This window comes from Danio aesculapii, chromosome 22, assembly GCF_903798145.1.
Source record: "Danio aesculapii chromosome 22, fDanAes4.1, whole genome shotgun sequence".
Classification (NCBI taxonomy): domain Eukaryota; kingdom Metazoa; phylum Chordata; class Actinopteri; order Cypriniformes; family Danionidae; genus Danio; species Danio aesculapii.
In genome coordinates, this window is record NC_079456.1 from 11451877 (window position 1) to 11464895 (window position 13019).

At 38.6% G+C, this 13019-nt stretch overlaps 1 protein-coding gene across 3 annotated transcripts; it reads right to left on the minus strand.

The window, feature by feature from the left end:
- Positions 1–73: 73 nt before the first annotated feature.
- On the minus strand, positions 74–11804 carry bap1 (BRCA1 associated protein-1 (ubiquitin carboxy-terminal hydrolase)). 3 transcript variants are annotated; one of them, XM_056448119.1, is made up of 17 exons: positions 11599–11804; positions 11275–11304; positions 11061–11115; positions 10050–10182; positions 9193–9312; positions 9045–9106; positions 7234–7376; positions 7071–7149; positions 5668–5806; positions 5395–5539; positions 4754–4938; positions 4556–4677; positions 1892–2385; positions 1521–1741; positions 1353–1445; positions 1208–1280; positions 74–876 (listed from the first exon to the last, which is right to left on the minus strand). In XM_056448119.1, exons 1-17 carry the CDS (start codon positions 11633–11635, stop codon positions 743–745), a joined length of 2265 nt encoding a protein of 754 aa, XP_056304094.1. In that variant the 5' UTR covers positions 11636–11804; the 3' UTR covers positions 74–742. The 3 variants fall into 3 exon arrangements, with proteins under 3 accessions (XP_056304094.1, XP_056304095.1, XP_056304093.1); XM_056448120.1 differs by having other exon boundaries at positions 1521–1738; positions 1892–2388; XM_056448118.1 differs by having other exon boundaries at positions 1892–2388.
- Positions 11805–13019: the final 1215 nt, after the last annotated feature.

Consider the following 13019-nt stretch of genomic DNA (forward strand, 5'->3'; position numbering starts at 1 on the left):
GTGCGTCTTATTCATTTCTTTACTCAAAATGTTACATCCATACAAAATGTCTCAAAATAAAACCAAGACATAGTGTAATACGAAACATTTATTTTAATGTCTAAATCTGACTGGACCCGTGCGGACTTCAGACAACACAAATACATATGTACAAGCAAACAGAACATATTTGAGACAAACCCCCCAGGATAAAAAAGGCAAGAAAATTGTGGAGCAAGTAAACAGTAACCAAAACGTTTATAGTGACGATTTGTCACACAAACCAACTCTTGTTTATGATTTTTGAGTTTCTTATGAATAAAATGACTAAACGGTTGATCCCAGGATATCTGAAAACAACTTATTTCTTACATTTCATTTGTTAACTAAATACACCACCACTTATCAAGTACACTTGAAGCACTATCTTTGGCAACACCTTGACTGGATATTTCCCAAAATGGTGCTCCAATGATTGTTGGTTTAATGATTAACTTGATGCAGTACAAAGTAATGACTCCATATAGCAACATGAAAAATGGTTTAGTATTTGTAAACATTGAGCATCACTCATTCGCTTTGGAATTGATGGTGTGCATGTACGTTTACAATGCAAACAACTGAGTAAGCTATTGATAACCTCGCTAACACTGTCAAGTAGGCATTTAGTATTGTTGTTGATACTCAGAAATGTTTTTGGACAATGTCTCTCCAAAATGGGTTGTGGGGTTGCTGTCATTGGATTTATTTGTATCACTATCTTCTATTGCCGCTTGGCTTTGTATGGCCGTGAACGTTTCCGCCGATCAGGTTTGCGTTGTTTGTGAAGCCGACCGATGCTTACGCCTTGTCGCCGACGCACAGAGATGTTCTGCTCCACCAGACTCGCTAACATACCTGCAAACCCCCAAAAGCACATTTGATTACTATGAAATACTTTACTGAAAATGTATTTAAGTTCATATCTTGCATTCGTTAAAGGGATAGTTCACCCAAAAATTAACTGAATTATTTACTGACACTTCGCTTGTTCAAAACATTTTTAGTTTATTTCTTGTGATGAACAGAAGAGATAGTATATTGAAAAGCCATTGACTTCCATAATATTAATTTACTGAAAATAGGTATTAAAACTCATTGGAAGATATTTAGCAGAATGTTCCCATTGCTATTTTCATGAATATATCTTATTTTTATGTTCTATGGAAGAATTAATGTTTTTTTTTACCTTCTTGTGCAAGCATTGATATGAAGGTGCAGATGAACTCGTCGTAGTTATGGGTCCTCCTCTGGTCATCAATCTGAAAACGTATCTCAATAAGCTCATTCCATACTTTATGAGGACAAAATCCTGTGAGGAATCAATCACCTACCTTGTACTTCTTCCTTTTTTCCACTTCTTCTTTCAAGTACACTTCGTAGTTGGCAATATCTGCTTCTACATACTTCAGCAAAGCCAGCAACTCCTGTTCAAGAGAAACCCTTCTATGTGATATTGAATAATTAACCATTACTTGACAAATAAATGGTCAGCGTCTTACTTTAGGAGTGTATTTTTCTCCAGGAGGTTTGGTGCTGGTCTCAGCATCAGTGGAAGGCAGGTTCTCCTTGTCAGGTTTGACGTCGACTGACTCTTTGACGTCCTCTGCTTTCATCTCCACTGATGGTCCCTCCTTCACCTCCTCCTCCCCTCCTGGACCACTCGCCTCTTCTTTCTTCTTCTTTTCCACACCACCCACTTTCTTCAACCCCTCCAATGCTTCTGTCAAATGAGATCAAAGTTAGCTTCAGTTCAGCTGAAATTGGCCAGATGACCATTTTATCACAGGACAAGCAAAAAAACATCTGACTACAGTCCTTAGTTGGTCAATCAGTGCATCTCTAGTTAAATCTTGTAGTTTTTAATGTGTACCTGTAGGTGGCAGGGCAAATATGACTCCATCCTCTTGCAGCTGGAGCTGTGTTGAGCTCACCAGCACCCCCAAGTCTCGAACAGCCCGATTGTGTCGGGCGTCTAACCTAGGCAGCCCCTCCTCTTCCCCAAACAGCACCCGGCTCAAATGGGACGCCACTGGGCTGGAGGGACGTGTAGCTGCTTGTGATCGGGCTGGCGACCGCAGTGGTGAGTTGAATGCGCTACCAATCTCGGAGGCTGTGTCCGTGCTTTCGTTACTAGGGGTGGGTGACGGCTGGCAGGCCGAGGTGATGCTGATGCCACCTGTCCGACCCTCGGTACGTACGTTCAGAGGAGTGGATCCAGTTGTGGCCAAGGCGTCTTTCCGCTGGACCTCCTTCTTGAGTTTCTCTGCTAAAACACTGAGTGCTAGTTGACCCTCCATTGCTGCGACTCCGCTCACTGCAGTGCGAGTCATGGTACGGGTACGCAGACCCACCTTTCTTCGGACCCTGCTAATTGCAAACACAAGTATTGAACATGAGAATGCACTCTATGGCTTGATTTACACCTATAGGCCATTTCAATTATGTCATTGGCCCATGAACATTTCCTGCTTCTTGTCAAACTATTTCATAACTACAACAAGAGGCAATTCAATCATAACTTGACATTAAAACAGCTGTTATTTAAAAATGTAAAACAGGAAATACATTAGGAGCTTTGTTATTGTTTACATTCCTCAAAATGGTCTGTAAGATTAATATTTTGATAATCCAATCACAAATTATCAAAACTAAATATAAGTGTACACTGAGGCTAAAATGTTTTGAATTCATCCATATTCAACCCCTTCCAGAAGTACTTGAAAAATGTGTCATTTTCAAGAGTAGTAGAGCGTACTCTGCGTACTGACCTGTTATGTGATGTGTGTGACCTATTGAGTGAAAGTAATATGGATTTCGATTGAAATTGTAATTGCCATCCATGTTCTTTTAATGGTCATGTGTTGCACTGAGCGCTCCTGTGAAGATGTAGAGCAGGGGTCACCAATCTCGGTCCAGGAGGGCCGGTGTCCCTGCAGGGTTTAGCTCCAACTTGCCTCAACACACCTGCCTGGGTGATTCAAGTATACCTAGTAAGACCTTGATTAGCTTGTTCAGGTGGGTTTGATTCGGGTTGGAGCTAAAATCTGCAGGACATCGGCCCTCCAGGAACAAGTTTGGTGACCCCTGATGTAGAGCATAATGAAAGAAGAAGGAATGCTCAAAATCCATACACAAGGGAGCCCTATTCAAACGCATGATAACATCAGGTGGAAAACACTTGTGTTAGTCTAATAGAAGTTGCATGTTAGGGTGCTTTCAACCTGTACATCGATTGTTTTGTTCAGAAACAGGGATTCAAATTGTTAGTGTTGCACTTTTTTCTTGGTGCTGTTTGCTTTCACAAGGCAAAGTTTCTAAACGGACAAAAAGAGCTAAAACAAGTCACGTGCGAGTAAACTCCTCACATTGCTTAGAGTTTCACGGTTTATTTTGCAGAATCCCGGTCAGCTGTCATGCGTCCTTTCTCTTCATATAGCCATATATATGCCTATTACACATCCATAATACACTGTGATATAGCTGGGCCCGGATTGTTTTGCTTTCTCACTACATTCAATCCACTCTAGAGTTTGTTTCAATCGAGCCGAGACCACCTCGTTCAGGTGATCTCAGATCGATTGTTTTGGCGCTGATCCGAGCATGATTACTGAATTCACATATGCCCAACGAACCACGCTAACTTGGGAAATGCGCCAGGTTCCGAAACAAAAGTCTAGGAGTGAAAGCACTCTTAATATCGAAAGAAAGAGCGCCTTTATAACTACGCAAGTATTCACATGGAACTCATCATTGTGTCTAAAAAAGTGAGATGCAGCACTTAGGAAGGGTTTTAAAATAAGTGCCACTTCAACCATGTTAACGTCAAATCAAACAGTTTTAAGGCCAACTTGTGTAAACAGAAGCTGGCAATGCTTGCCCATCCTCTTGAGTTCTTCTGATTAGTCCATAGCTTTGGAACTAACTTTGATGAATGGTGCAGCATGTAAAAAGCAAGTCACCGCAAAATAAGCAAGCATAACACATGTCCTTCACATGTGTTTACATGGAAAACAATGGAAAAGTTGGAATGGAAAAATTTGTCGAGTGAAAGGACCATTATTATGAACTAGTACTATTGCTGTCATGAGGAGAATGTCACCTAGCAAACCAGGTAACGGTTAAGCTGTCACTATTTTTATAGCCTACAGTTTATAGTTCAGAACCACTCTATTGACCTTATTCCTCAATGTGGAAGTGCGCTCATTTTTGCGATTGTTTTAGGACTTCCGATTCAGTCGCCTATGGGAGAAATGTCTAGGAATAATTAATGTCAGAAAATGGTCAAACCACTTGCTCTGCAAACAAGTGTTCGCATAACTATACAGACCAAGTAGAATAATATCATGAGAAAATATACGTTTGTATTATCAAGCAGCATAACAAATGGTTTTTAACGTCGAAAAATGAATGGAAGTGGATGAGACCGGAAGTCTCCAGCCAAAACAATTAAAATGACTGCGCCCGCTCGTACGTGAAAAATAAGGTGAATATTGGCAGAGGTTTGTTACAACGACAAAAAAGTTGGACTTAGTACCTGCTTGTGGCACCAGCAGTGCTGCACTCCTCCTCTTCATCATCATAGTCATCCTCATCATCAGAATAAGGAGGCTGAGGGGGGCGTGAGCGACCCACACCTGCAGCAAGATCCTCCTCTTCCTATCAATCAACAGGCATATGAATGAAAGCACATATTAGTCTATTCCAGACGTGGTGGAACTAAATCTGATCTTACCTGCATTGGGGATTTGGCGTAGTTGTGATTGTCCAGGAAGGCTGGTAGACGCTGCACAATGGTGTTGGTGCTGGGAGCAGGTAGAGGGGCTGGTGGTGGAGCACCCCCTGCTGGCAAAGCAGGTTTAGCCATGGGTCTGACTTTGCCAGCTGGACTTGATAAAGAGGCAGCACCTTCTTGAGTTTCTGAAGTGTTAAGACATTTTTAGGTTGCCTTTTTGAATATCTACAGTAATTATTAACAGTTACACTATATGTTGTCTTATGCACACACAATATAAGGATGTTGCAGGTTGATTAAAGCCAAAATGAATTATCAGGGTTCTTATTTGTAGCGATTAAGGATATTTTTTTATCATCTCTCATCAGCAATCACTTCAACAGCTTTCAGTCTTACTCTGCTTCATACTACTATATTTATAAGTGGCGAATACTTTAGCTCATCCATCAACATCAGTTTTGCTGGAGTCTCTTAGGGTATAATGAAAACTCCAATGATTCCACAATCAATATACTCCATTGTTTGTTGTGAATACATGCCCTCTAGTGGCGAAAATGACATACAGTGATTTTAAGTCTTATTAAAGAGATTTAAACTTAAAATACATTTAAATGATATTCAAATCAAACTGTGTGGGGTACCTGTGGGTGTGGCCTGTTCAGCACCTGAAGGTATTGGTGTTTCTTGCCCCTCCTCCTTTTTAACAACAGGGGGCGTGTCTTCTGAAGAAGAGGAGTCCTGCTGCTTACGATCCTGGCCTGATTCTTGCTGAGTCATCCGAATTACCTGCAGCATGAACATTGGTGCATATACACATTAACAACACACCAAAACAGATTAAGCTACATTCACAGGTAGCTTAATACTCCAAAAATAAGACATTTAATTCAAAAGAAATAAATGTTTGGACTCACTTTTTTCTCTCTAATCTGCTGGAGCCCTTCAAGAATGATCTGCCTGTTCCGTTTCAGGATGTCCAGCTTGGACTCGTATTTTATCCTGCGATCTGGAACCACCGCCATGAGATTAAACCGGATGTCATGGTAGGGCTCTCTAAAGAAGGATAGAAAAATGTATAAATATCAGCCAGCCAATCATGTTGCAGCAACTATTCAGTATTTAGGCATGTAGACACGATCAAGATTAAAAATTTAGGCACAATTTCATATTTACATTAAGCATTTTTTCTGCAATATTACAAAATACACATAAAAATAGGTCTTAGATTAAAACAAGGATCCACCTTGTCTTGTACCAGTGGTTTAGGCTCCTGGTGGCAAAATGGGAGATATTTTCGTTGCACACTTTGAACCCCTCGGCACCAGTTGACTCAACATTGTGACCACAGTCAACCTATATCATGACCCATCCCTCATACTTCCAGCAGGATAACCGTACGTTCACACCGAGAGCGGCAAGAGCGTCAAAGTAGCCGGAAGTCATTCATTTTCAATGAGAGCCGGCGGCGATAAGCAGCGAGGAGCAGCGCGGCGCATCTTCGCCGGTGTGGACGTCAAGGATAGTTGAAATCAAGTCAACTTTATGGTAATGAGCTATGACGCGGTTCGGCCGCAAGCAATCAGAATGAAGAAGTCCACCGCTTGAGAGGAGTTCAGAGAACACAGACCTGTGAACTTTGGTTCCGACCACAGTTGTTCCCAAGGGTTTGATTAGTGCGGTCACTGGATTTCCAATTATTTACTATGTTTTCTTACAGGAACATGCATTAAATAAGTTACTGGCGCGTTACTGATCCGCATTAATGTATATATATATAAATATAAAAAATATATATTTATATATATTTATCTTTGAAAAAGCGGGAATCTCATGCGACAGTACAAAACAGTATTGCTGCTTCAGGATATTTCAGACATATGGACATATTGGATAATTAAGTGGAGCAAAGCCACACCATATGCAACTTGATCTTCCATTGTTAAATTAATTTGATAAGTGCGCAACATTTTCACGCTAGAAAGCATGTTTTATGCAGGAATGTAATGATATGTTGCAACAGCCCCTTTAAATACGAGATCAATGTAGCGATTTTTGACGCTCTCACCGCCAGAGCTGAAGGCAGACAGCGTTGTCGCCAGGGCGGCCAGAGCGACCTTGGACGCTCTTGCCGCTTTTGGTGTGAACGTACGGTAAGAATGCTCAAACTGGTTTCTTGAACAGGACACTTCAGTAAACTTAAATGTCCTCCACAGTCACCAGAGCTCAATCCAATGGAACAACTCTGGAATGTGGTGAGATGAGATTTCTCTATATATTATTTTCTTATTGAGACTATTAATGTGAATACTCATCTTACCCAGCAGTGGCCAGTCCTATTCGCTCCATTATGACCCGTCTTGCCTTATCGGTCCACTCTTCATCCTCACCCCATGGTCCTAAAAGAGAAATGAAGATTAATTTAAACCAGACTTTCACCAGGCTCACAGTAAAGCTGTATTTAAGTAGATTTAAATGTTCACCATGGTCAATGGGATACGCCTTCAGCCCATCCAGCTCAAACAATCGGTCTTTGATTGGCACGTAACTAACAAAGTGAAATGCCTCCATCGTCCTCACAGCACTAATGCCGTTCTGTTTCTCAGGCAGATGCCGCGGCTCCGGCCTTCATGAAATCAAGACAAAAACAATAACTACAAAACAACAGATTTAATCTATGACAGATTGTTTGCACCAAATATACTTATTTGGCTAATTCACACCAACCCCTATTTAAAAAGTTCATAATTAACACAAAAAAATAACAATAACGGTATAAAAGTGTTAAAAACAATTCTAAACAACAATAACATTAATGCTAGAGAAACAAAATCAATGGAACTGCTTTCAAATGCGAACTAGCAATATTAAAGAGCTAGTTCATCATTAGTAATGTTATTACTTAAGCTCTACATGTCATTCCAATCTCGAGACCTTCGTTCATTAGTCCACAAATACATTTTTTAGATGAAATCTGAGAGCTCCTTTATCCTCCATTGACAGCAAGAGTCTAGAGATATTCCAGAAAAGGAACCAAAATTATTGTCAAAACATTCCATATGTCTTCAGTGGCCCAGCTGTAATCATACGAAGCTCCAAGAACACTTTTGTGCATCAAAAAAACTGTAAAAAGTAACTTTGCCTGTCTTCCGCATTAAAATAGGGTGTGTGTGTTTACTACAGGCAACACAACACATGCATTTTGCACTGCTAACTCTAATGGGAATACATTAGCCCCTTTCACACATACAGACTTTTTCAGGGATCAAGTGTGAACAGGCCTTTTTGAAAATACCGGTAAAGTCGTTCCAGCAATTTTCCAGAAAGACAAGTTGTAACATTTCCGGTCATTTCCTGAAATGCTTCTCTGTGTAAAAGCAGAAGGTAAATTGCCGGAAAGAGCGTGTTAATGTTTAGAACATGCTGACATGGACGTCTAATCAATCAGACGAATTCACCCCTGCGCTGTTTATGAAAATGAATGGCTTCATATCCTACTTTAGACACTTTTAGCTGCTGCTTGTTAGTCAGATAACGTTTCTATGTTCCTTATTAGTGCAAACTGTGGAAAAAATTATCCATAAATGCTTATGACAAACCGCTGTGAGTTTACCTGGAAGCTCTGCATTCAGTTGTGTGACGCATGCGCGTGTCAAGGAGTGCTGCTTAAGTTTTAAATAAAAATGAAACCATCAAGAAAAAAGACTGATCCTCTTCATGTTTAATACAAGCACGACTGTTTAGAGCTCATTTCTGGTTAATGATTTCAGAATTTACCGGTATTTTGGAATGGATGTGTGAAGGGTCTCTTCCGCGAACACTTTGGGACTACCTTGCCTGTGTGACCTGCACATATTTGAATGTATTGGTAAAGTCGTTCTGGAAATTTCCCGGATATTTACTGGCATCACTGTGTAAAATGGATTTTTGTCTTGCCCATATTAAACACACCCCTGATGACCTGACAAGGAAGTGAATTATAATATAAAGGTTTCTTTGGTGCACAAAAGTGTTCTTGGAGCTTCGTTTGATGTCATTTGAACCACTGAAGTCATGTTTTGCCAATGTTTTTGGTCTCTTCTCTGAACGTCTCGTAACCATTGCTGTCTATGGAGGACGAGGGAGCTCTCAGATTTCATCTAAAATATTGTAATTTACATTAGAAAGATAAACGACAGTCTCAGGGGATTGAAACAACATGAGTGAGTAATTAATAACAGATTTTAATTGACTGACATATTAGTTCATATTAACAATTGGATGGAAATCATGTAACATTAAAGTTTGACTCTACCTGGCATGGCTGTTGTGGGCTTTCGCCAGCTCTGGGGCGTTTCCAATGGCGTAACCTTTACTCTGAGAAGTCAAAAACAAAACATACTTCAAAACGCATCAATGGAGAAGAATCTGTTGCCGTTTTTAAGCATATGCACAGAGCTGACCTCAGGATTGAAGCCCTTGGTGAAAGCCTTCATGCGGCTCAGAGTCATGCCCAGCTCCACACCGCTGCAGTTCAGGAGCACGCTGAGAAGTGCGTGAGTCGCACAGGAGTTCGGGATCAACTGCACACAACAACCGACAAACACAGTGTAGATTTATGCTAAAAAAGCCTGAGAAATAAATGTTAGAAAGGGGGTCCAACTATATAAGAAGAATATAATAGTTGTATGTGATGCCTCTGGTGATCTGTTTGTTCTGTTATGTTAAAACGAATAAAAAACAAAAGTTAAAAAAAAGAAAGGGGGTACACATTTAAAGAAAATAAACTGTAGTTGTTTAGTCAGTGTGGTTCCTTTGGATAAGTGTGAATGCTGACATCCAATCATTGGTGTGCACCAAACATGCAGAGTGAGACCTCTTTTTTGGTGGCTTAGTTCATGGTGGCTTAGTTTATTTTCTTTTTCGGCTTAGTCCCTTTATTAATCCGGGGGTCGGCACAGCAGAATGAACCGCCAACTTATCCAGCATATGTTTTACGCAGCGGATGCCCTTCCAGCTGCAACCCATCTCTGGGAAACATCCATACACAGTCATACACTACGGACAATTTAGCCTACCCAATTCACCTGTAATGCATGTCTTTGGACTGTGCGGGGAAACCAGAGCACCTGGAGGAAACCCACGCGAACGCAGGGAGAACATGTAAACTCCACACAGAAATGCCAACTGACCCAGCCGAGGCTCGAAAAAGTGACCTTCTTGCTGTGAGGCGACAGTACTACCCACTGCGACACTCCACAATATTGTAATTTGGATTTATTTTATAATACAGACAAAAAAGACTATTATACAGACTGACCTGGTGAGCAAAAAACATGTCATTAACGATATCGTCATCGATAACAGAGGTTTCATCCACCAGTGTGGAGACTTTACGCCGAGATCTTCTCTCCTCGATCCATTTGAAGAGAAAGATGAAGCCATATACTGGACTGAGAAAAAGAAAAATGTAGGATGGTTACATGAAATATACAGCGCTTATATTTCACATATAGGTTTTACTTTTACATATATATTTAAATTATCACTATATAAGCAAAAATTTAATCTGTTATGATCATTTGATTTTTCTGTAAATTTACAAATAATAAGTAGACTCACACGGAACCCGTGCGCGCAGATTTCCAGCCCATCATTTATTAATTTACTTGTGTAAATGTGTATAATTTTCTATTTATTCACTTTTTAAACTAATTTCAGTAATAATATTGACTAATATAAAAGTGTTCATTTAATTTATTTACAATACAGTTGTAAAGTAATATTTTCTGTCTTTTCGTTCTAGACTTGCTTTGTTTACCAAATAAGTGGATCTAGATGGATTTGAATTGTAGACTTAAATAAAAGTTAAAAAGCCATTCTTTTTTATTTCACATATTGTTTTTAGTTACGATACTCCCAAAATAAATCTGCATAAATGCACAGATTTTTTTTACAAAACTCTCTGCACAAATAGCAAAAAATGTCTGCAGATTCTGCCTGGCCCTAATAATAGGACACAAAAACAATGTCAAATTTATATTTGAATTATTACTGTTATTTTTGTATCATTTTATATTAAACGACAAATTAGCCGTTAAATTAAATTAGCTCTTAAATTTAAATGACAAACGCATAAAATATGTGGTAAACGATAAAGATTATATAATTTATCATATAAAGTTTTTTCTGAGATAACTATATGCATCATATCACATGTTCAAGATTCTAAATTTGCATTACAATCACTATAATTTATTTGTAGAATTACAAAACAGTATTATTTAATAATTACAATTTTTTAAATGTTCAAAAAGTGCAATAAATTCACCTTTGACATTTGCTCTGAAGATCATAAATCTCCTCCACCTGAACACCTTTCACACCTGTTCAAACAAACAAAATTTAATTATTTTCCCCAATTTCACTTACTATAGAAGATGCATCTAATATAAATAAAACTACATATATATCATTAATATATGTGTTTACTGTAACTGTCACCATAAACGCAATAAATCATGTTTGCATACAGATCCACTCACCAAAGTCCTCCACCAGAAGTGTGAACAACCCTGTAAGAGCACAAGATATCATAATAATAACCAAAGTATTTTATCATTTAAATCATACCTGCCAATACTCTTGTTTTTCCCTGGAGTCAAATGTTGGCAGGTATGATTTAAATGGGTTTATTTTTCACACACACTGAATTTAAGCCCCACATAATACACATTAAAAGAAATACAACCAAAATGTACTATGACATTTAAACTTTGCGTATTTTAGGAACAATAAAATACTTATTGATCGACATTTAATAACGCAGCTCGGGTATTATATGCAGAAATGTTGATTTTGACACTCACCCGGGTCACTTTCTAACTCCAGCCAACCTTTGTTCATTTTGGCGAATTTAGAGTCACTAAAACTCCCGGTTAAATCATTGACCAATCGATAATATTCGGAAGAACCATGACGATCATTTTCTCGCACATCTTTGATTCATCTTTGGGCGATCTGGACGGCTAGTAAACACAATACAGAGCAGCGCCGTCGCCTGGACTTGACGTCATAACGCTGAGCCGTCAACTTGATGTAATACAGTGAAGGATCGCGCGGTGGCGCTGTGGTGTAAAGTTCAACACATGACGGACTAACAATGGCTGTGGTTTCGTAACTTTATTTATTTATATATTTAAATATTATATATTCGGCGTACCTGTGTGTGATTTGTTTCCTATTTCTCAGCATGAACACTTTATGTTGGATATGTATTATATTAGATATTTGTTTATATTAATTCTATTTGCGCAGAAGTATTTTAACAAGTGATTAACAGCTTCTTAATAATGAATAATTCATTTATTCATTAATTCATGCATTTTCCTTCGGCTTGGTACCTTTATTCATCAGGGGTCGCCACAGCGGAATGAACCACCGACTTATCCAGCATATGTTTTACACAGCAGATGCCCTTCCAGCTTCAACCCAGTACTGGGAAATACCCATACACACTCATTCACACACATACACTATACGGACAATTTAGTTTATTCAATTCATCTATAGCGCGTGTCTTTGGACTGTAGGGGAAACACCACTGGACCACCGTATCGCCCGAATATAATAATTATCATGGCGAAGACGGAATTTTACCGGCATTAACACTAATAATATGTGTATGACATATTATATATGACATTATGAAGTATTAAACGTTGTCATTTTTGTCTTAAACTTTGTTTTGAATGTCATCTCTTTTGATTATTCGTGGGATTTAGACAGTATGAAACCCTTTGGGAAGCGTTGCTGTTTTATAAGGTGCCATAAAATGCTTAGTAATTATATAATAAGTGACGTAACAGGAATAGCATGCACTTGTATCATGTATCGGGGATGTAAAGCGTAGCAATTTTGCAATGCAATTTGACCATTTTAGTGAAAACTAATCATAAACGATACTTAAATTACACTTTTTAATACAATATATATATAAAAAAAATACCGTTTTATCATTTTAACTGAATAACAATCATATATATTTGAATTTAATATCAATAGTTTTTTTAATTGTAATGTAATAACATGCACATACAATATATCAGGAGGACATTTCGTTAATGTATTCCTTAATGTATAATCATGTACATTTGTTCTTACATTTTTAAAACTTTATTATATACGATTCATATTAACAGACTCAAATAAAAAGTAAAAGTCATTTATCTCGAATAATTATTGCTGATTTGATCATCTACACAAGTTTTGCATATTTCTGTTTTGTAAT